This window comes from Macaca fascicularis, chromosome 14 (genome assembly GCF_037993035.2).
Source record: "Macaca fascicularis isolate 582-1 chromosome 14, T2T-MFA8v1.1".
Lineage (NCBI taxonomy): Eukaryota > Metazoa > Chordata > Mammalia > Primates > Cercopithecidae > Macaca > Macaca fascicularis.
This window is the reverse complement of record NC_088388.1, coordinates 121,576,211-121,599,809: the sequence shown is the minus strand read 5'-3', so window position 1 is coordinate 121,599,809 and position 23,599 is coordinate 121,576,211. Positions and strand designations below refer to the sequence as shown.

The 23,599-nt window shown below is 45.2% G+C and overlaps 1 protein-coding gene across 6 annotated transcripts in view; it reads right to left on the bottom strand.

Moving 5' to 3' along the window:
- UBASH3B (ubiquitin associated and SH3 domain containing B) overlaps positions 1 to 23,599 on the bottom strand; it is a 153,847-nt gene that overhangs the window by 8,562 nt on the left and 121,686 nt on the right. For 4 of the 6 annotated variants that reach the window (XM_015435839.4, XM_005579960.5, XM_005579962.5 and 1 more), the window contains exons 4-11: positions 21,432 to 21,630; positions 17,895 to 18,064; positions 11,282 to 11,490; positions 6,656 to 6,788; positions 5,218 to 5,338; positions 4,462 to 4,584; positions 2,821 to 2,913; positions 829 to 973 (exon numbers count right to left, since the gene is read on the bottom strand). In XM_015435839.4, the coding sequence (XP_015291325.1) occupies positions 829 to 973; positions 2,821 to 2,913; positions 4,462 to 4,584; positions 5,218 to 5,338; positions 6,656 to 6,788; positions 11,282 to 11,490; positions 17,895 to 18,064; positions 21,432 to 21,630 (1,193 nt within the window). Of the gene's footprint in view, positions 1 to 289; positions 545 to 828; positions 974 to 2,820; positions 2,914 to 4,461; positions 4,585 to 5,217; positions 5,339 to 6,655; positions 6,789 to 11,281; positions 11,491 to 17,894; positions 18,065 to 21,431; positions 21,631 to 23,599 lie in introns of those variants that run through there. The other 2 variants (XM_074015479.1, XM_045370872.3) reach the window with 1 other exon arrangement.

Here is a 23,599-nt window from a genome sequence, read left to right as displayed (position 1 = left end):
CCAAGTAGCTGGGACTACAGGTGCGCACCACCACACCCAGCTAATTCTTATATTTTCAGCAGACATGGGGTTTCACCATGTTGGCCAGGATGGTCTCGATCTCTTGACCTCGTGATCCACCCAGCCTGGCCCTATTATTAATTCTTAATTGTGTACATGCGGATTTTTCAGCTGTAAGCAATCTACAAACACTTTTTAAAATCCCAGCACAGTTGGGTCTAATGGAAAAAGGAAAGGAACAGGAATGGGATGACTGCCCAGAAGATTGCATGGGGCTGGACATGTGGAAAATGATGAATAAAGCTTATTATTATTATTGTTATATGTGGTCACTAAATGTATAAATACTTTTAGGCAAGTTATTTGAACTCTCTCATATATAAAAATGGTTTACCTACATTCTGAGCATATAGCAATAATAAACAAAGGTAATACAGAGATTTAAAAATGCTTTGAAAAATTAAATGTAGAAACTGCAAGACATCGTCATCTCCCTTATCGCTCCAGTCTTCTCAACTGCATCATCATTAGCTGGTGCTTATTGCTGGAATGCAAAATGGTTTTATTACAGTGAAGCAGGTATAATAAAGTCAGAAAAATCCAACACGGGGGTGAGGCTGGAGAATCTAATCCACACTAATGCCAAATATGAAAAAAACGCTGGCTTTTCTCCAGTTTTGATTTCTAAAATCGTAGCTCGATTTCCACCACTATGGACAACTGCCTGTAGGTGATGTCCAGCCCTGTCTCCTTCATGAACCTGGCCTAGTGCTAGTGCAGAAAGCACTTCCACACTGGCCTCAGTAAGCAGCAGTTTCCCAGGCTTACCTGTAGGTTGTATCAACACTCAGGTTGGCTGCAGCTAACTCCGATGGAGGTATCCATGCAGGTAACGTGCTCCCAGCAACCCATTTTGTCCACTCAAATAAGCCGGGCTCTACACGGATCTTCAAGTGATTTTCTTGTTGTAAACCTTAGGGGTAAAATACAGTGAAGATGAAGGAAGTGCCTCTATATTCTCAGGCCAAATTGTTATAAAAATTCTGATAAATCAGTTATTCTCTTTCCTACTGGCTGCTATACATAGCTAAACAGAAGTGGAAGCATGTGGATTTGGACAAGGTTTTTAATTTTTGTGCATTACTAACACGTGAGTTTCATACTCCTGCCATACTCCGAGGATGTATGCTGGCTTTAAGTCATATCTGACTTAAGGAAAAAAGCCACAAGTCATTGTTCATATAATTTATTCAAGGCTGGGTTCGGTAGCTCACACCTGTAATCCCAACACTTTGGGAGGCTGAGAAGAGCGGATCACTTGAGATTAGGAGTTGAGACCAGGCTGGCCAACATGGTGAAACCCCATCTCTACCCAAAACACAAAAATTAGCAGGGTGTGGTGGCATGCACTTGTGGTCCCAGCACTCAGGAGGCTGAGGCAGGAGAATCACTTGAACCCTGGAGGCGAAAGTTGTACTGAGCAAAGATTGTGCCACTGCACTCCAGCCTTGGTGACACAGTGAGATTCTATCTCAAAAAAAGAAAATTTATTCAATTCTGTGACTACCATAATTCCTCTTTCTTTCTTTTTTCTGTTTTGTTTGTTTGTTTGTTTGTTTTTGATACGGAGTCTCGCCCTGTCACCCAGGCTGGAGTGCAGTGGCCCAATCTTGGCTCACTGCAATCTCTGCCTCCTGGGTTCAAGTGATTCTCCGGCCTCAGCCTCCTGAGTAGCTGGGATGACAGGCGCCTGCCACCATGCCCAGCTCTTTTTTTTTTTTTTTGTATTTTTAGTAGAGACGGGGTTTCACCATGTGAGCCAGGATGGTCTTGATCTCCTCACCTCGTGAACCGCCCACCTCGGTGGCCTCCCAAAGTGCTGGGATTACAGGCATGAGCCACCGCACCTGGCCCCCATAATTCCTCTTTCTAAGGCAAATTCCATGATGGTGTTACCAAGAAACTTCAGATAGTTTCTGAGTATCCAACATCGTATTTGAATATCATGTAAATTGTTCATTTTCTCTACCAGAAAATCGAATGCTGAACATTTACTAGTAGCAGTGCAGAAGCTGTGTGTTTTACCGTAGTGCAGCTGGCTTCCTAGAAATGGTCCCTGCTTAGTTATCGTCATATTGCATGCAGTCCAGTTGTTCTGTGCAAATTGAATACATAAATGCCTTCTGGTAGTGAAGAGGTCTACTTAAGGTTAAAGGATAGAAGACTCAGATGTAGTGTCAAGTTCTTTGTTGGCTTATTTCTGGCTCATTCATTTCTTTGGTAGAAGTAAACAGTCTAATCCTGTTCCTTTTAGTTTTCCTTCCCATGAAATGAGAATGGAGATACCTGTAACTCATGCTTCCACAGATTTTAGGGTGAGAGTTGAGTATCTTGGTAGCAATGATGCTTTTAAAGTCTCTCCAATTAAGTAAAGAAAAAATGATGATTAAGATTTGAGGCTCCTAGGAGCACCACAGGAGGCAAACAACAGATCAAAACAGGAAAGTTATTTGACTATTAAGTGTAAAGAAAGGATCACACTCTATAAGCTCTAAACATTTTGCAAGCCTAGGATTCATCCAAGAGCGCTTTAAATTCTCAAAGAAAACATGACTAGTATACTTCCTCTTATTTCGCTTAGGCTGCCAGAGTATGTTTTTGTGACTTGGGCAAAGATCGCCTTCTGAAAGAATCCTTGCTTCATTCCAAATTCGAAGCTTTCAACTGGCAAATGTCCCATGATTCTAAGATAATTTATGTGTGGGGCTGCCTAGAAACAGAGGGATGGACTACTTGTTTTTGTCAACCTGCAAGTCTTACCTTTCAAGATATTGTGTGCAGTCTGAACGCAGCGAAGGGACGGGGAGCAATAGACATGATCGATAATGGTATTGCTCTCTAGTAAGGCTTCGCCTGCAAAGAAAACCACAAAAGAATCAGTCTGATGGATTTACTCAGTCTCACCTCGATTCGCAGTGTGAGAGGGGGCCAAGCAGTAAGCCCCTGTAAACCCTTCTTTCCTAACTGGGGCTCACATAGAGCCAGTAGTGTCAGCCTTTGTTAGTTTCTAACAAAACCCCTCATCGGTGTTCCTGTGAGAGCAAGTGACAGAGCCCTTCTTGCCTTTTCTTTCCCTTCCCTCTGGTGCTAACAAGTGGTAAAGCCTTTAGCTAGGAGATATTAAGAAACAGGACAATACTTTGGCTTCAAGTTTGTGAAAGAGGATTTATTTTATGAATATTAGGTCTTGTTTTAATTTTATTCTGTGCTAACCAAAATCTCAACATGTCATATTCTTAGACACCAGAGATAAATCCCAACACCTCATACTTTAATGCTATCCTCATAAAATCCACTTCTTTAAAAAATTTATTATTCTTCTTAATTTAATTTTCAGAGATAGGGTTTTGCTCTGTCATCCAGGCTGGAGTGCAGGGGTGCGATCATACCTCGCTGCAGCCTCAAACTCCAGGTCTCAAGCAGTCCTCCTGCCTCAGCCTCTCAAAGTGCTAGATTGTAGGTGAGAGCCACCACGCCGGGCCTGGAAACCAGTTATTTTGTCTACTGGATTAAATCCGAGCACCTTAATATGGTGATCAAGGTCTTCCATGAACTTGCCTTTATCCATCTTGCCAGCCTCATCTCTGCCTTGCCTTGCAATTTATACTCTAGACATAAGGCACTTTGTTTCCCCTGCATTCCTGAGGCTGTTTCTCAAGCCTCAGACACAGTTTATGTGGTCCCTCCCACTGAGAATGCCATTTCCTCACTCCTGCTCCTTCTTTGCCCAGCTAACTTCCACTTCAGCTCCCAGCTCACCTCTTCACCTCTTAGATGTCTTTTTGTGTTCCCATAATATTTGGTGACCACGCATAGCTCTATGTATATTATATTGTATGATATTTATCCACACATAAGTTTGTTTCCCTGACTCACACTTGGGTTCCCTTAGTCCAATACCTTGCACAAGGTAAGTGAGCACTACATATCTGCTAAGTGACTGAACAGGAAAGTACTATCTCCCCGCGGCAGTAATGGAATGGGCTTGCAAAGAGCTGGGCATCTTCAAAGGATCAGTTGGCCTTTATAAATTCAGCAAGTCCAGGTCCGTCTTCTTCACTCTTGTCCTCTTCCACAGCCATGCTGGCAGATGCTGCTGTCTTGAACTAGAGGCTGACCTGTCTGCTACATCCAACAGTGAGCACAGTAACCCAAGCCATTACTGGATCACGAGGTCCTCAATAAGGACCACACCTCATTCACTTTGGTCAACCAACCCAGGGCTGAGCACAGTGTCCTAAACTTAATGGTTGTGTAGCAAGTTCCTTTTGAATTGAAGAAATTTATTACTTGTAGGAAAGTTATAGAAGCCCCCAGGAAGGGTCCCGCATATCCATGGTACCAGCGTTTTGAAGGAGGCGGCAGGAAATGCCTGGAGTATAGTCACTCCAGGATACTTACCCACTAGTCTCGCTTGCATGCATCCAAACACAGTGATGGGAGCATCTTTCTCATAATCTCTGAAACCACCACTCCGCTGAGGTAAACTATGAGGCATGTTCAGGTTGCTCCGTATGTAGCGGCCTGAAAAATAAAAAAGTTAGACAGAGGATACATACATTTCTTGTTTACTTGAGACTCCCTTACTGATCCTGACATTCTCCACCCCCATTCCTTCTTGGCCAAAGAGATCACATTGAGCTCTCTGGAGCTGATGGAAAATATCAAGGCTGATATTTTGTTTCATAAAGTGACTTGGAATTCACTCTTCCATTCTACTGACAAAAGTGACATGAGGTAGTTTCTCAGTGAAGGTAATAACCATGCACCCTAAGGCAGGTGAGATTCCCTGGTCAGGCAAGCCTCCGTGTCTTCAAATGCCACTCAAGTGAAAATGGAACCCAGCGAACCCGGGAGGTTTAATGGCAGGAGCTCTGGCCATGGGATTAGGGCACGTTGCTGCTGCTGACTTTGCCATGTGGCCTTGGGCAAGACATCTGTCTTCTTTAGTCCTGGCATCCAAGTTTATAGAATGGGGACAAGAACACTTACTTCTTCCCTAAAGCTCAAGACAATCAGGAGGGGCTTACGGATAACAGACATTTTCTATAGTACACAAAACTATAAATGACTCCATCCGGATAACCGTAGCTTGACTGTGCCCCCTAGAGGCCACTATGGGTATGGCAGTGCTGAGCAGGCCCACCAACAACTCACCTTTGGCATCGAAGCACTGGGATAGCCAGTACTTCCCAAACACAACATCCATCCTCTCACCATGCCGACACACAAAGAGGCATCGCTTCTGGGGGCCAGGCTGGCTGTTGACCCTCAGCGGCTACAGAGAAAGAAAGGCTATTAGTGAAGACTCACATGGCAAAGTGGACATGTCTTGGAGCCAGGTGCCAGGTGAGCTGAGCTCTCCTACCAAAGTTCTGCCAAGGTGTGACTAGGTGAGGACAGTAAGACTCATCCTACAGACCTCATAAATTATTTTGAGGCTCAAATAAGATAAACTGCATGTCTTTATAAAACGAGGAGGGTTGTGAAAAGGGCATTATTGTTGCTACAGCTGCCCTGTGTAGGAGTAGCATTTGGCCATTACTAAAACATGCTGTACACTTTCAGTTACAGCTCAGAGGCAAAACTAGCCATTCATGTAGAGACAGCCATCTAGTGGGACATCTTCCCCCGCCCAGAAGGGGCGATTCATCAACTTCTTCAGGGAGTGAGGGCTTCTGTGATCACAAATGTGTCTACCTTTTCTCTAAAGTGTGTGGCCAGATCGCATGGTCCTCATGGTCCACTCCAGCAACGAGACCCTGTTTTCCTATTCTAATCACAATGTAGGCTCTGCTGTCTGACTATATGTATGTTGGTGATCCCCAAAATGAGACAACTGCTACCTCTGGGTGATGACACAGGCAAATCGAGTCAAAGGCTTGTCCAAATGACTTTGGCTTCTATAACTGCTGGATGGAACCTTACAGACGTTTCTGCATTCCTTCTTTCTGATATAGTCAGCTTTTCCCGTTTCCTTAGTGCTGGCCAGCACTTCACATTTTCTTCTAGTGGCCCTGACAAGGTTAATACGTGGAATGGTGGTATGATCCTTTCCATCTCTTTTCCTATTGTTCCTTCATTCAAATCCTGGGCTCCAGCCACAATGGTCCACTCTCTTGATCCTCAACATGCTTGAACTTTCAGCTTGCCTCTATTTGTACTGTTCAACAGCGACTCCCTGCCTCCTTCCATCTCCAACCTTTCTTGAAAAAGTTAACACGTACTGAGCACTCATTATATGCCAGTTATTGTGCCAGCCTTATTTTATTATTTTCTTTTATCTTTGTGACAAACTACAAAACAGATACAACTATGGGCATTATTCCTACTTTAGAGAGAAAATTTCCTCCTATGTCTGTGGAACAACCTTCCTTATGAGCCTAGGTTCAAATGTTGGAAGTAACTGTCAGTATTGCTCATCTGACTCTTCCCAGCCTTGAATTTTTGTATATCTTTTATAATTTGGTGTCCTTTCTTCCCAAGAGATCATGGAACCTTTGGAGATAGCAAGGGCAATGCCTCATATTTAATAAATAGGTTCTCAGTGAATCCTGGTTAGAGTTGGGGGTGTGACCCTAACAATCGGCCTTACCTGCATGGGCTGGCAGATGATAGTAAGAGGAGTCGTCTCCCCGAGCCCCTGGTCCTCATACGGCCGCCTCTCCAATACTCCATCCCCAAATGTGAGAGAGTTGGACGATGATGTATTTAAGATTGAGTAAGAACTGCAGAGGAAGATAAGGAAGGTGTGAACGCTCTGGCCAGCAGTCATCAGCACTTCCTCCTGGGCTCAACAGGAGTGTGGGAATTAACTCAACGCCCTCTGTGGGTAGTGCAATGATGAGGGAAGCTGAGCCGGAGTGGTCCCATTCCTAAAGGAAGAATACCTTCTTTTATACTGAAGACTTGCAGTTAATAAATTAGAGGTAGGCTGGGCGTGGTGACTCACACCTGCACTTTGGGACGCCAAGGCAGGTGGATCACTTGGGGTCAGGAGTTCGAGACCAGCCTGGCCAACATGGCAAAACCCCACCTCTACTAAAAATACAAAAAATCAGCTGGGCGTGGTCATGTGTGCCTGTAGTCTCAGCTACTCGGGAGGCTGAGGTATGAGAACCACTTGAACCTGGGAGGTAGAGGTTGCAGTGAGCCAAGATCGCACCACTGCACTCCAGCCTGGGCGGTAGGGTGAAACTCCATCTCAAAAAGAAATAAAATAAATAAATTAGAGGTAGATGGATTTCTGCACTGAGGACAGATATATTCATTCCTTTGGGCAGGGATGGGTCCTAGTGATTTTGTGCCATGCATGGTTCACGCCAAAGACAAGTTCAAGAATAACAATGTATCAATTATTTGTTTGCAGCTATTTTTCTGGTTCAAAAGAAATCTATGATCCCTGTTGCCTTTAATATTTCCCGTGGTAATTTCCATCTGAAGTGAAGAGTGATAGGGGGGTCTTTTCACCATCTCCACCACTTAGCCAGTGGCTCCTAACGGTCAAGGAAACATTGTGCCAAAGTCCCCTATTCTACCCTCTTCAGTCTCCAAACCCTATCTCCCCTCAATCACACCTCCAACAAGATGATTACAAATAGAATTATTTCAGAGAAGACCATTCTCACCAGATGTTTAGAGCTGGGAGCCAAGAACTCTCATTTCTGAGTGTAACACTATAGCTACAGAAGCCTTTAAAAAGAGGTCTTGCTGAAAGGAAGACAGTCAAAACCTGCCAAGTTTAAATTGTTGTCAATAGTAAGACTTCCACAAAGCTTTATCTAATAAACATTGCAATTTAAATGTGGTTGTTAGGCAAATCCAGTGAACATCTTTGGAAATCACTGAGCAGAGTCCAGGGGAAACATTTAAATTTTATAGATTTCTTGCTTCTTTACAATTTGGGTAGCTATCTATCCCAGTTTGCTCCATATACTCCTGGCTTGCATCTGCTGACCCAGCAACCTGTCTGGGCTACCACCTGTTTTGGATTATTCACTTTTAACATTGTATTATCAGAATTTTATTTTAGAGATGGAGTGTTACTTTTGTCACCCAGGCTGAAGTGCAATGACACGATGTCGGCTCACTGCAACCTCCACCCTGAAGGTTCAAGCGATTTTCCTGACTCAGCCTCTGGAGTAGCTGGGATTACAGGCGTGTGTCACCACGCCCGGCAATTTTTGTATTTTTAGTAGAGACGGGGTTTCACCATGTTGGCCAGGTTGGTCTCGAACTCCTGAACTCAGGTGATCTGACCACTTGGCCTCCCGAAGTCATCCTGGGATTACAGGCGTGAGCCACCGCACCTGGCCCAGAATTTTATTTTTGAAAATAACTTTTTATATTCACAAATATAATACAGCTAACTGGTTGTTGGTAAATTTTTGTTCCAAAAATTATGTGATTTTAACTATCTTAGCACCCTGTTCACTTTCAGAAGTGGCTGCTTTTTCACTAGAAGTGACAGACTCGTTCTATCTACTTATAAACGAAGGTCTCAGAAGTCTCATGCCCTGAAAAACTGATTTTGAATACTTGTGCCTATCAGAATCACCAGGGGACTTTAAAAAAAAAAACACTCATGCTGGGGTTCTGCTCCTCACAGGCTGTGATTCAGTAGGTCAGAGTGGGAACCAGGAAACCTGTATCAGTCCATCTGAATATGTTGCCAAGTGAAACCTGTTATGGAAAAATTTAAGTAACTGTAGCCCAAGGAAATCTTGTGCCGTTCACACGGTATAAGAGACCAGCTATTCTACTTTATTTTAAACTAAGACCCTTCCAAACATCACACAGTTCAAGAAAATCCAGTTTGGCTGGGCACGGTGGCTCACGTCTGTAATTCCAGCACTTTGGGAGGCTGAGGCAGGTGGATCACCTGGGGTCAGGAGTTCAAGACCAGCCTGGTCAACATGGTGAAACCCCGTCTCTATTAGAAATACAAAAATTATCTGGGTATGGTGGCACACACCTGAAGTCCCAGCTACTCAGGAGGCGGAGGCAGGAGAATCACTGGAACCCAGGAGGCGGAGGTTACAGTGAGCTGACATCACACCACTGCACTCCAGCCTGGGCGACAGAGTGAGACTCCATCTCAGAAAAAAAAAAAAAAAAAAAAAAGAAAATCCAGTTTTATTGTCTGACTCATCAAAGCTTCAGGGTGCAAAACGTCTGGCTACCTAGAATTGTGCTGACATCTTGCGTGTACATGTCTGTTTCTTTACTTTATTGCAGCTGTGAAGATACTGATAGGATTCCTTCTCTCCCTCCTTCGGCTCCCATGGCAAGACGAATGCCAGCCTCTTTCCCTTCTTAACTGTCATTATAATCAAAGGACCTGACTCACTCTGAGACAGCGTGGAGCTGCCAGTTCCAGAAAGACAATAGTCAGATGCTTCTTGCTCAGAACAGTGGAGGGAGGAAGCCGGGTCTAAGATCCAGAACATCTCAAGCATCAGGAGAGCTGGTTTCTCCCTGCAACACGCCAGGCCTGTGCTAAGCCCGAGCGGCCAGGCAGCTCACCCAGCTTCAGAGAACACAAGGAGGCTTCATCAACTTGCCTTACTTAGAACCAAGTAAGACACTCAAGTTAGTGTGGAGAGAACATATTTCCTTAGGAGGGACTCAGAGAACTGAGAAGCACTTGGCAGGGAGTGTTGTTAAACTCATTGACCCCCAATCATGACTTGTTGCCTGGATCCCCTGGGCAACTCCCACCATGCCAGCCAGGCCATGCTTGCCATTCCCCTGGGGTTCTACCTCCTGATGTCTATCCTGGGTTAGGAGTGAGAGAAGATCTGTCTTACAAGGAAGCTGGGCTCTGCCTCCTTGAGTCATTTAACCTCTGGGGTTAAATAGGAAAGTGCAGTTCATCTACAGGATTGCTTTTATGGAAGACACATGTCCTTTGATGAGCACTCAGTGAGGACTGGCAAACACAAGATACACAAAAGTCATCATTATGCAAATGGTGATTTTATATTCACCGCTATACACCAGACTCTGAACCATGTAAAGCGAAGCTCGGCATTGCAGTCTTCACAACAACCTTATGAGGTAAGTGCAATGATTAGTTCCATTTTCTAGATGAGCAAACAGAGGCTCAGAGAGGTAATGCAACTTGGCCAAGGCCACACAGCTGGTAAGTGGTAGAGTTATCGTTTAAATCCAAGACTATTGGAACCCAGTCTCAAATTCTTAATTACAATAAACTAATGCCTAACTTATTTCCCTACTTTGAACGGAGTTGGCTGGGGAAGCTGTTAGTTTAATTTCAGACATTGTTCTCACAGACATGACATCATGAGTAATCTCTCAAATAAAAGATGACACAAAGACCTCCCTGGGACGCACTGACCGAAGTCACTCAGGTTCACCTATACGTCAGCCTGAGCTGTAATTTAGGGAAGAGTGGGCTTGGATGGAGTGAACTCTAAGAGATCAGCACTGCTTCTCACATACATCCTTTTTTTTTTTTTTTGTGACAAAGTCTTGCTCTGTTGCCCAGGCTGGAGTACAGTGGTGTGATCTTGGCTCACTGCAACCTCCACCTCCCAGGTTCAAGTGATTCTCCTGCCTCAGCCTCCTGAGTAGCTGGGACTACAGGCGTGTGCCACCACGCCCAGCTGATTTTTTTTTTAAATTTTTAGTAGAGACGGGGTTTCACCATGTTGGTCAGGCAGGTCTTGAACTCCTGACCTCAAGTGATCCACCCACCTTGGCCTCCTAAAGTGCTGGGATTACAGACGTGAACCACCGCACCTGGCCATACACCCACTTTTAAGAAAGAGATCTGATAAAACAGCAACTCCAAGTACTGTAAAATAAAAAATAATAGATCTGAGAACTATGCTTTGTCAGGCAAATAATCTTTTAGTTCTCAGTTTATTCATGCAATTTTGCTTTCCTTGTTGTTATAGGGATTAAAATGGAGACTTTGGAAACCCAGCTTATATATTTTGATCTTCCAAAGCACTTCTGAAAAAGCAAATGTTTGGGGAACATGAGACAACTCTGACCTCTAATTTTGTGCCATCCGGTTCTGCAGGCTCACGGGCTGGGCTGAGGTGGGAGTGGAGTGAAAGAGAGGGGAAGGGATTGCTGGGTGGGGTTATTGAGGAAGAAAATATTATTTCCCATCTTTGGATTTGTGTATCCAGGATCCAGTCTGCCTTAGCAACGTTCTTCAAATGGCATAAAGGTCTTGCTGTCTGCTTACCCATGAAATATCCAGGTGCTGCATTCATCAGCCTTGGTAATGTAATTCTCAGGCAGGAGCCCAGAGCAGCCGGTGGTTAAGGACGTGCCGTAGATCCAACCCTCGCTGGTGCTGGTCTGCTCCATTGGAGACATGAAGATGAAGTCCCCGGGGACCAGCTCCAGCTCGTCGTCATTTTGTGGGGTATAGGGGTAGATGACCTGTAATGTCTGAAAAAGGAAGAGAGGGTGAGTAAGCCCCAGGCCTCACCGTTCTCCTGAGTGCCTTTAGGGCAGGACTGTGTGTTCTGCATTAATACTGCACACCTCCAGGGGGCGATGTGCCCTGAGTAGATGTGAATTCCTATCAGAGAGCACGTCTCTCTTCAGAGTACTGCAGGTGTATGCCTGGTGCTAGAAATGCTTCCGTACTTTTCTTCAGGCATGTCTAGATTTCCCATCAGGATTCAAGTATCGTTTTTGGAAACTGACCTGAAATCCTGTAGGCTCGCTGGCCAACTGCTATATAAATGGACTTGGACCTAGTTTCCCTTGCTTCATCTGATAGTCACCATGATAGACACTTGAAACCCAGCTCATGGAAGCTCATGGAAAGCCAGTCTTCCATATGGGGTTACGGATGGGCCAGGTGGAGTGTCTCTCCTATAGGAAGGCTCAGGGAATGAAGTACCCCTCTTTCTATGTAACTTAGCTCTTTATTTAAGAATTATTATTATTATTTTGAGATGGAGTTTCACTCTTATCGCCCAGGCTGGAGTGCAATGCTGCAATCTCAGCACACTGCAGCCTCTGCCTCCTGGGTTCAAGTGATTCTCTTGCCTCAGCCTTCCTGGTAGCAAGGATTTCAGGCAGCCGCCACCACACCTAGCTAATTTTTGTATTTTTAGTAGAGACAGCGTTTCACCATGTTGGCCAGGCTGGTCTCGAACTCCTGACCTCAGGTGATCCCCCTCTCTCGGCCTCCCAAACTGCTGAGATTACAGGTGTGAGTCACCACGCCTGGCCAACTTAGCTCTTTAAACCAGACATGGTTCTTGCCTTAAAGGAGATTTATTTAAACCTATAGTTTTAACAAAGATCCTGAAAGAAAAATGTCTAGACATCAGTGTCTGTGTCAGCATGTAGCCAGCTTTCATCAGATGGAGAAAACGTTCTTACTTTGTGCTCCAAAACAGCCCCTAGGCCAAAAACAGGCCATGCCAGTTGGCTATTTATTCTTCTTTTTGCCTTCCTTCCCTGGGATGTATTAACATCACAGATACAGGCATGAAGGTGCTGTAGAAAACATTTATTTTAGTATTTTTTGTTACTAATAGTGGGAGACCTCAATAGTAAGGAAAATATTTCCTATCTTATTTGCTTCACAAGGGACATAAAGATGGAGAAAGCTATAATAGCTTTCACTGTTTCCTAGGGTCTCAAAGCCATTAGTTGGATGCTATGTATTCTGGTCTCCACTTGCATATTTCTAACTTTGGCTTCAGTTTTCTCATCTATAAAAGAATACTTAAGACTATAAAAGTTAAATGAGACAATCTAAGAAAACACCTTAGGACAGAGCCTTGTGCACCGAAGGGGCATAATTATTATTTGTTTATTTATTTATTTATTTATTTATTTTTTGAGATGGAGTTTTGCTCTTGTTGCCCAGGCGGAAGTGCGATGGCGTGATCTCGGCTCACTGCAACCTCTGCCTCCCAGGTTCAAGGGAGTCTCCTGCCTCAGCCTCCTGAGTAGTTGGGATTACAGGCATGAGCCACGACGCCTGGCTAATTTTGTATTTTCAGTAGAGACGGGGTTTCTTCATGTTGGTCAGGCTGGTCTTGAACTCCCGACCTCAGGTGATCCTCCCGCCTCAGCCTCCCAAAGTGCTGGGATTATAGGCGTGAGCCGGGGCGTAATTATTTCTAGTAGAGTACCCGATCTCCCAGGTCACATCCTTCCTTCCAGCCGACCCTGATCCCTGGACCCTGCGCTGGGTAAGCCTGTGAACTAATTGGCTCGATGTCAAGGTGATACACCAGAACATGTTATGAAGAGAGAATTTCCTTCTGGAAATCTCTAAAGAAAGGAGCCTTTAAGGTGTGATTCTTTTCGGAGGATGAGAGTGATTGTGCAGGGAGCTCATCTGTACTGCTGTATTTCTGATTCTCCTTTTATGTAGGGCGCCTGTTTGTTTCTCTAATTCTGACTCCAGCATCTTTCAGTTCTAGATCTTCCTGCTCTGATTCCTTCCTTATTCTTCCTGTCCCTCTGCCTCATACACACTTAAACCACTTCTCCAAACAAGCCAGGAAGGTTTTCTGTGGGATTGTTAAATCAGCTTAAAGGGAAAAAAAAATTCACGCAAAATCTCATAAACTGCAAAGCTAAATGTGTGACGTCCCATGAAAAGGAACATTCTTTTTTTTCTGGGACAAGGTGGAGAAAGGCACCGAGTCACAGGCAAACAAGCCTAAACTCGTGTTCCTTAAATGTTCAAGCACAGCATGGTCTTGGCTAATAATGCCTTTGGCCCAGTAGTGCCTTTCCCCTTGAGAAACTCAATGCGATTTCAGAGAAGTCCTCACTTGTTCTATCACACAGGGGAGGTGGGTATTCATTCTATTTCTAGGTTATCCCCAGGAAAACTGAGGCACAGCAAAAGGTAGAGACAATATGTCCTAGGCATAGGGAAGCTGGGCAATAAGTAGCTTTGATTTATTGCATGAAAAATAAAAGAATTAAGGCATTGTAGCAAATCTAAAATTATAACTGGGACCCATGTCCCCACTGCCCTTTCTCACTCACCAAAAGCAGATTCAGAACCTTAGCCTAAGTTTGAGAGATATGAGAACACAAGCCTAATTTATATTACATTCTACTTATTTTGTTTTATGTTTGCCATCTACTTGTAAGAACTCTTCTTTTTTTTTTTTTTTTTTCCTTTTTTGGTGAGATGGAGTCTTGCTCTGTTGCCCAGGCTGGAGTGCAGTGGCATGATCTTGGCTCACTGCAACCTCTGCCTCCCGGACTCAAGCGATTCTCCTGTCTCAGCCTCCGGAGCAGCTGGGACTACAGGTGTGTACAACCAAACCTGGTTAATTTTTGTGTTTTTAGTAGAGACAAGGTTTTACTGTGTTGGCTAGGCTGGTTTCCAACTCCTGACCTCAGGTGATGCGCCCACCTCGGCCTCCCAAAGTGCTGGGATTACAGGTGTAAGCCACTGTGCCTGGCCTGTATTCTAAGAACCCTTGAATCCAGGACCAGCGCCGTGGCTCATGCTTGTCATTCCAGCATTTGGAATGCCGAGGCGGGCGGATCACGAGGTCAGGAGATCAAGATCATCCTGGCTAACATGGTGAAACCCCATCTCTACTAAAAATACAAAAAATTAGCCGGGCATGGTGGTGGGCACCTATAGTCCCAGCTACTCAGGATGCTGAGGCAGGAGAATGGTGTGAACCCAGGAGGCGGAGGTTGCAGTGAGCCGAGACTGCGCCACTGCACTCTGGCCTGGGTGATAGAGCAAGACTCCATCTAAAAAAAACCAAAACGAACTCTTGAATCCACCTCAGGTATGTTTTTCCTCCCTTACTGCAGTGGCAGGAAACTCAGTTTGCTGAATGAAAGGCAGCCACAGCCCTGTGTGAATACAGGAGCTGAAATGTCTTTGGAGCCCTTTTTATTCTCACTCACAGTAATAGCTGCGGCAATTTTTTGTTGCTGTTGCACCCACCTTGTGCTGGGTATTACATTAGAGCCTTTCCATACATCTTCTTTATTTAGTCTTCATAACCATCTAGCAAAACATTGTCACCATTTTACAGATGAGAAAACTAAGGACTGGAGATCTGTACAAGCTATCAAAGTGAATTTAACCCTTGCTAAAGTGATGGAGCCAGGATTTGAAGCCAAGTGTGCTGGACTCCAAAATTGATGCTTTTTGGATCACCCTGTACTTCCTCTGGATTTCTATTGGTTGGTATATTAAACTGGCATGGCCCAACGTAATCACTAACATGAAAGAGCCTATGTGAAATACAAATGAGGATCTGCGTGTCCAAATCGAGTGAGAATCTAAACAGCAGAGGGATGAGGCCTTGGAGTTTTCCTCAGCATCATGGTGCCTTGCCAGAGTGTCCTTGCCTAAACCACTCTCCTTCTCTGGACATCTGTCCCCTCACTAGAACAGTCAATCAAAACTGCCTCCTGGGGGCACGTTGAAGAAGGCAGGTAAGAAGAGGGTTCAGGTAGGACCGAAATACCTCACGGGAGAGGTCCAGTCCAAAGGGGCCGAGGAGAGCTTTATCAGAACGAACGGTAATAAATGAGCTTTTACAAATAAGAGATAAAAGAGGCCAAGTTATTTTTAGAACATAATTCACGTGGGCGCTTGCTGCCTTTTTCCTTCCATGCCAGTTGAGCAGAATGTGGGTCAGGCAGAAAACCAATTACCCTTTGAGTTAACTGGAGGACAGTGTTGATTAGAGGATATTCCTTGTAAAATTCCACTGCCACCTTCCTTCTCTTAGAAAGGTGACTTCTCAGAGGTCATCTGCATGCAACCCTTGACTTTTTTTTTCTTTGCCCTCAGAAGGAGTCCAACCAGCCACACCTCCTTTGTTATCTTCAGGGCTAGTTCTAAGTGACTCTAGGAGATGTCAGAGTTCTTTTTTTTCTTTATTGAGACGGAGTCTCGCTCTGTCACCCAGGCGGGAGTGCAGTGGTGTGATCTTGGCTCACTTCAAGCTCTGCCTCCCGGGTTCACGTCATTCTCCTGCCTCAGCCTCCCGAGTAGCTGGGACTACAGGCGCCCGCCACCTTGCCCGGCTAATTTTTTTGTATTTTTAGTAGAGACGGGGTTTCACCGTGTTAGCCAAAATGATCTCAATCTCCCGACCTTGTGATCCGCCCGCCTCGGCCTCCCAAAGTGCTGGGATTACAGGCGTGAGCCACCAAGCCCGGCCTGAGATGTCAGAATTCTTAAGTAAGATCAGGCCCAGTCTGCTCAAGGCATCTTACAGAAACCTGCATCAAATGACTCAAAAGGAGGACATCACGTTCCCATGAGCAGAGTCAGACAAAGCTGCACGCCCCTGACACTCACAGGCGCACGCTGAGCCCTGAACCTCTGATTCGTGGGTTGGCTCTTCTACCACTTCCAAAACAATGAGCTTGTCTGCTCTCAGCCCTGGGGTTCTAACTGTTTTCTCATGGTTTGTTTTTTTTTTTTAAAGAAGCCTCAAAGACATGCTAAAAGGCTGTGCAAACTAACAGAAATACCAGTTCTTTGGCTGCTTGAAAAATTGGGAAATAAATGTTAAGTATTGCTTAATAAATGTAGTTAAGTGGGAAGGCACATTTTTAACACACGATGAGGTCTCTTGTGGGTGGGGAGAAATACAGTCTCACTATGCTGCCCAGGCTGGTATGGAACTCCTGGTCTCAAGCAATACCTCTGCCTCAGCCTCCCAAAGTGCTGGGATTATAGGTGACAGCCACCATGCCTGGCTATGATATAGTTTTGTTTCAGACAGGTTGCTCCTCTTTATTGGTCAAAATACTTGGGCTCTCGCTTTATCTCTGGCCTTAAGTTACTAAGACACTAATGTTTTTGTGTCTCAGCTTCTCCTTCAGGATAGAAAAAAGACAATATCGGCCAGGTGTGGTGGCTCATGCCTGTAATCCCAGCACTTTGGAAGACCGAGGCGGGCAGATCACCTGAGTTCAAGACCAGCCTGGCCAACACAGTGAAACCCTGGTGCTACTAAAAATACAAAAAATTAGCCCAGTGTGGTGGCGGGCGCCTGTAATCCCAGCTACTTGGGAGGCTAAGGCAGGGGAATCGCTTGAATCCGGGAGGCAGAGATTGCAGTGAGCCAAGATCACACCATTGCACTCCAGCCTGGGCAACAAGGAGTGAAACTCCATTTAAAAAAAAAAAAAGGCAATATTATGCTTCCAAGATGTCACATACTTGTCTAGAAGGCAATGTTGATTCCCTCAAAGGAAGGATGGTAGGGCTGTGCCAATCTTTCTTCAGTTTTCTCACTCAGGCCTCCCACTGGGATGTGCAAAGACTCTCACAACAGGTGGTTTGAGTTTTCTTTTCATGCGTGTCTGTCCTCAGAGCTCCTTGAGGACAGGACCACATTTAAAAATTCCAGTATGCAACATGGTACTTCGCATGACACAGATACACAGCAAATATATGTTGATTATGTCTTTGCAAGGTTTTTGTTTTTGTTTGTATTTATGTGTTCTTCAACTCACCTAAGGTCAAAATGATGTCTTCCATTAACACCATAAATTTATATAATATTAAAAATTTTCCAATATATTTTTTATTTATTCTCTCTCATTTCATTTCTTTTTCGCTGGGGTAAGATTGGCAGGGGAGACAGAACTATGTTACCCAGATGAGCCACTTGTGACCCACAAAGGAGGGAGGCACGCTGGAAGCCTCCCAGGGAGCCAGGCAGAGGCTGGACACAATCCTGGGCCAACAGACTCTCCATTAGGTGCTTGCTCCATTTTTCCCCTGTAGGTACCCATCTCCCTGCAGCAGCGAGCTGCTGACTCTGATCGCATCCCTGCACCTGGTAGCTTCTGGAACCACAGTGAGACATTACCTCATGGTTAGCAAATCGGATATCCCGAGAAAATATGGTAGCCACCCAGTCACACCCTAGCTTGACGTCAATGTTCTGGGCCAGTTTCTCTAGGGTGGGTAGGTGGCTGGCTTGGAAGTGGTAAGCCAGGGTCACATGTAGCTGCTTCTTATGAGGTTCCACATGCACTTCTGGAAAAAGGAAGAAAAAAGTCAGTAATTAAAAGGTGGCGATCATAGCAATGGTGAAGACTTAAGGAAAGGCTTAGAAAGGTACCCTGAGAAATTTTCTGCTTCCCACATAACAAGGAAGACAAAAGATGTTTCTCTCCTTCATAGCAGTAGAATAAGGGGGTAAGGAGAAGGCAAGAGATTCCGAACCGAGCCACTGTTCAAGAGATAAAGAGCCACCGTACGGCTTTCCTCTAGGAGCTATGGGTTGGCTGAGGGCAGTCCTTTTAGTTAAGTCCTCTCACAACCATTCCAGTGGCTGGTCACCAGCCCCACCATTCAGACGAGGGTACTATGACCTACAGTGATGAAATAATTTGTGTAGAAATACAAAGCATGTTTTGTAACTGCATGACTCCCAAGGCTATATTCCCTTCATTTTGGAGCTAGGTCTCTTAGCTTCTGGGTGAGATGGATGGAGAAATGAGGGGAAAAAGATGGATATTTTCAAAGTTTAATGCAGGGTTTCTCTCAACAGCATTTTGGGTTGAATACTTATTTTTTGTGGGGGGCTGTCCTGTGCATTATAGGGTGTTTCACAGCATCCCTGGCCTCTACCCACAAGAAGTCAGCAGCACTCTCCAAGCTGTAACAGCCAAAAATGACCTCAGACATTGCCAAATGTACCCTGGGAGGCAAAATCACCCTTAGTTGAGACATACTCATTTAAAGTATACGGACTTATTCTAAGATACCCCAAGAGACAAAACAAAACAACCCTACCTACATGAGGGAATGGCTTTTTAAATTTTCTTTCTCTTGTACTTTTTTTTTTTTTTTTTGAGACAGGGTCTTGCTCTGTTGCCCAGGCTAGAGTTAAGTGGCATGATCACAGCTCACCACAGCCTCAACCTCCTGGGCTCAGGTGATGTTCCCACCTCAGCTTCCTGAGTAGCTGGGATTACAGGTGTGAACCACCATGCCTGGCCTCTTTTGTATTTTCAGTGAGGGAGAATCATCTATTGTACAAGCTAGAATAATGAAGAAGCTGCAACTAGAAGAAATTAGGGAATTTGAGAATTTAAGGGGCTTGGTCAAGTCACACAGAGAATTAGTGGCCCAAGATAGAAGCAGAAATTGAGCATTTCGGTTTTAAGTACTTTTTCTTTTATACTGCATTGCCTTTCTTTGGTGTAAGTCCCATGAGACAAGGTTTTTGTCTCTTGCTTATACTGTGTCCTTACTCAGCATATCATGCAGGTTTTCAGTACTTGTTAAATGAATAAATGCACATGAATGAATCTCCTTTGACCACTTTGAATGGAGGACGACAGTAAATCTTCTTAATTATATCTGGGCCTGCCAACAACTGGAGAATACCAAGTTCCAGGGCAAAGACATGGTGGCCGGCTTTCCATGCTAGGTAATAAGGAGCTGGACCAGCTAAGCTGTGCAGGGTCATCCAGTTCTCCATATCCCCACCAGGGGGCCACACAACAGCAGAGAAACGAAGCTGGCCAAGTTCTTCATGACAGCAGCATCTTGGAGAGGGACTGGCTCTTCCCACCTCCCACGGGGAAAGCTGGGGCTTCGACTGCTTCTCGCTCAGTATGCACTCCAAGAATCTGCTGCGGCCCTGGCTGAGGCTTGCTTTTCTCATTTGTGAAGGATTTGGGTTTTGCGGCTTTGACATTAGTTTTGGTCCTTGTGGGGATTTAGTGGTTCTGACGATAACTACTGTGTGATGAGAGAAAGCCATTTCCTTGAGATTGAGGGATAAGAACAGGAAATAATTTGCCTCTCTGTTATGCTCTTTCTCTGAAATATTAAGCTCCTATGAAATGTCAGGTTTCCCTGAAGTCAGGACCCAGAGACTAGTCCCGTCGCTGAGGGAGAGGAAGAGGTGGGGGTGGGGGTTGCGGAGTCTAAAGAGGCCCCCTCCCCAGGTACAGAGGGGTCTTAAGGTCCTTGTGTTCCTTCCGAGAGCGCTGTGATCCTGCAGTGATGCTGAGCCCCCATCACACTCATAAGTCCCAAGCCCTGTGTGGGGCTTTTCTGGTAAAGAGGAATCTCAGGCCCCCAAAGGGCCTGAAATGGTGATGAAAATAGCAGCAGGGAACAATGGCAGGTGCGGGATAGGCCAAAAGGCTAAGGAGCAAACTGTGTGGCTTTGCTCAGGTCTTCCCCCTCTCTGGCACTCCATAAAATTATGGGTAGGGGAGTTCCAGGTCTCCTCCAGCTTTGCACTCAGCACTTGGCTTCCACTGTGCATCCTGCACCATCCACTCTGGCCAGGGCAGCCTCCCCACTGTCCTCTGCTCACACCCTCCTCATGCCTGCCTGCCTGTGCTCCTGCCACCCGCCCACCTGCTGATATTTCCTCCATTGTCCTGATCAACATCGTCTCAGGGCAAGTTTCCTTCCTTTCGTGAAGGTGGAACCACCCCTTTCTCTTTTCAGAGCTGATGTTACACAGGGCCCGGCCAGGAGAAACCACTTCTTGTTCTCTTCCCTGTTGCACTCCTCATGTAGGAGGAATCCTCATAGTAGGTGACCAGTAAGTACCTGCCAATTGTGATTTCATGCTGGAGGGAGCCAAGAGGCTCTCCCCGCACCAGGTTGTCTGTCTGTTTCCCTGCTGTCATTGAGCTAAGTGAGCTTGTCCACACCTGTAGCCAGACACGAGAGCTTTGCAAACTTCTCCCTCTTGTCACCTCCATCGTGTCTCCTGCCTCGAGCTTTAAGCTAATTCCTTTGACAGGAAATCTCAGGTGCCCTGAGCTAAAAGCTCCCATGAGAAGAGCAGGAGACATCTGGAAGGGGTTACATTTTTAGACAGACTCTTGGGGCTTGGGGTCCTATCTAATGGTGTTCAGCAAATTGAAGGGTATTGGCTCAGTGGATTTTATTGTGATATAATACGAAGTGCTTCCACTCTTCTCTCTATCCTGTGCTACCCACTGAGAAAAGATCTGGATTGTCGTGGAGTAAACAATGAGACCCAGATAAACACCTACATGGGCGGTAGCTTGGGAGGGAGAAGGGATGTTTCTTTAATTCTGAAATAGGAGCAGATGGTGGTGCTACAAAGAAATACATTTCTAGTTCCGTATGGAAGTCATTTGTGAAGCTTCAACTTGGGGGTTAGGTAATAAGCCTTAGATGGTCTCTCCAGGTTAGCAGGAAAGGAGTTGAACATTTTTACAAGGGAGCAAAAAGGCATGGGGTGCTGCAGGACAAGGCTGCTTTTTTGTCACACGTGCCCGTTCCTGCAGGGCCCTCCACCTCCTGACCCCATCCTGCTCCTCTACCACCATTTCCTATCCCTTTTCCTTTCCAGCTCTTTGATTGACAGGGCCCAGGGCTGGCCTGGCAGCTGTTTGCTCACCGGTTTTGGATGCAGCCTCTGCAGCAAAGTCAGCAGCAAACTTCTTGAGGACCTCCGCACTGTCTTCCTTTACGAAGAGGCCGATGAAGTTGGAGGACGTATAGAGCTCCAGGGGCAGCGGGGCGGAGAACTTACATTTCCAGCGACTGACGGTGGTCTGCAGGGCTTCCCCCAGGGCATCCACCTTGCTGTCCTCGCACTGGCAGGGAAAACAGGGAGTCTTCACTTAGAGACGAGGGGAGATGGAAGTCTGCTGCTACTTAACATTGGCATCCTCTCCCCAGAGACTGGAGGAGGCTGATAATGCAATTACTTAACCACCACCCCCGTCTGTGGGGAGAGAGAGGAACTGCAGACCTCCAATTACTCAGACACAGATTACCCAACTGGTGGATTAATCTGGGGAACACGCAACCTCTTCCCTCCTTTCCTTGCTCTGAAGTGGCCCCTGTGAACCCAGCCAAAATGCTGTAGGACTGGTCGAGCACAAAGCAAGAAAGGGGAGCGAGATTGGGGAGATGTTGGTCAAAGGACACAAAACTTAAGAGACAGGAGAAATTAAGTTCAAGGGACCTATTATTATGCTATTAGTGTCTATAGTTAATCATAACGTATTGTATGCTTGAAAATTACGAAGAGAGTAGATTTTGTTCTCACTATAAATACATGATAAACATGCGAGGTAATGCATATACAATTAGCCTGGTTTAGGCACTCCACAATGCACACATTTATTCAACCATCATGTTATACACCATAAATGTATACAATTTTTATCAATTAGAAAAAATCAGGCTGGGCGCAGTGGCTCATGCCCGTAATCCCAACACTTTGGGAGGCTGAGGTGGGCGGATCACTTGAGGACTGGAGTTTGAGACCAGTCTGACCAACATAGTAAGACCCCATCTCTACTAAAAATACAAAAATTAGCCAGACGTGGTGGCGGGTGCCTGTAGTCCCAGCTACGTGGGAGGATGAGGCAGGAGAATCACTTGAATCTGGGAAGTGGAGGTTGCAGTGAGCCAAGATCACGCCACTGCACTCCAGCCTGAGTGACAGAGAGAGACTATATATCAATTAAAAAAAAAAAAAGAAAAAGAAAAAAAAAAATCAAAGTTCTCCTTGCTTGTGAAAAAAAAAAAAAATGAAGGAATGTGACAGGAGAGAGTGCAGCATCCCAGGAGAAGCTGCGTGTTTTCTACTACTTTGTATCATCTGTACCTTTTCTTTTCCTCTTAGATGATCAGAAGTTGACTCTACATCCACCCTCATGAGAGTTGGGAAGAATGAGTCCCAGAGAGCTGTGACATCATCCTCCTACCTTCCTGAGAGCATTGGAAAAAAGAATGAATGTCTCTCAAACTCTGAAGGGTTTTGAGAAAGATCCTGGGATGACTAAGAGGAAATGATAGTCACTTTGATTTTCAGGCTGAATGGTAAAAGAGAAGGTGTTAGGAACATATTATTACCTGAGAGAGAGAAAAAGAGAGAGAATATATCTGGGGAATAAAGCAAAATATTTTTTATAAAAATGTTTTAAAATGCAACCACTTTGTTTGGTCTTGAAGTATGGAGATAAATCAACTCTTCTGTATTACCACAGAGAGCTAAAGTACACAAAATGTATTTACATGTGTGATAGTGAGGGGGATGATATTTGGTCAGTAGAGGCCGGGCGCGGTGGCTCACACCTATAATCCCAGTACTTTGGGAGGCCAAGGTGGGCGGATCACTTGAGGTGAAGAGTTCAAGACTAGCCTGGCCAACATGGTGAAAACCCGTCTCTACTAAAAATACAAAAATTAGCCGGGCATGGTGGCGCATGCCTGTAATCACAGCTACTTGGGAGGCTGAGGCAGAAGAATCGCTTGAACTCGAGGGATGGAGGTTGCAGTGAGCTGAGATCATGCTACTGCACTCCAGCCTGTGTGACAGAGCAAGACTCTGTCTCTTAAAAAAAAAAAAAAAATTGTCAGTAGATAAGCTTCCTGACAGCTAGGATTATAGACTAGGTAACAATGGCAAGTAAATATATTTGCATTCTCTAGAAATATATAGTAGGAAAAAAAAACCCCATGGATAGGAAATGGCTTTGCCTGTCTATAGACTACCTTTTTTGTTCCCTGCTCTTAGTTCCTCCTCTTTGGTTGTCGTAAGAGTGGAGAGGG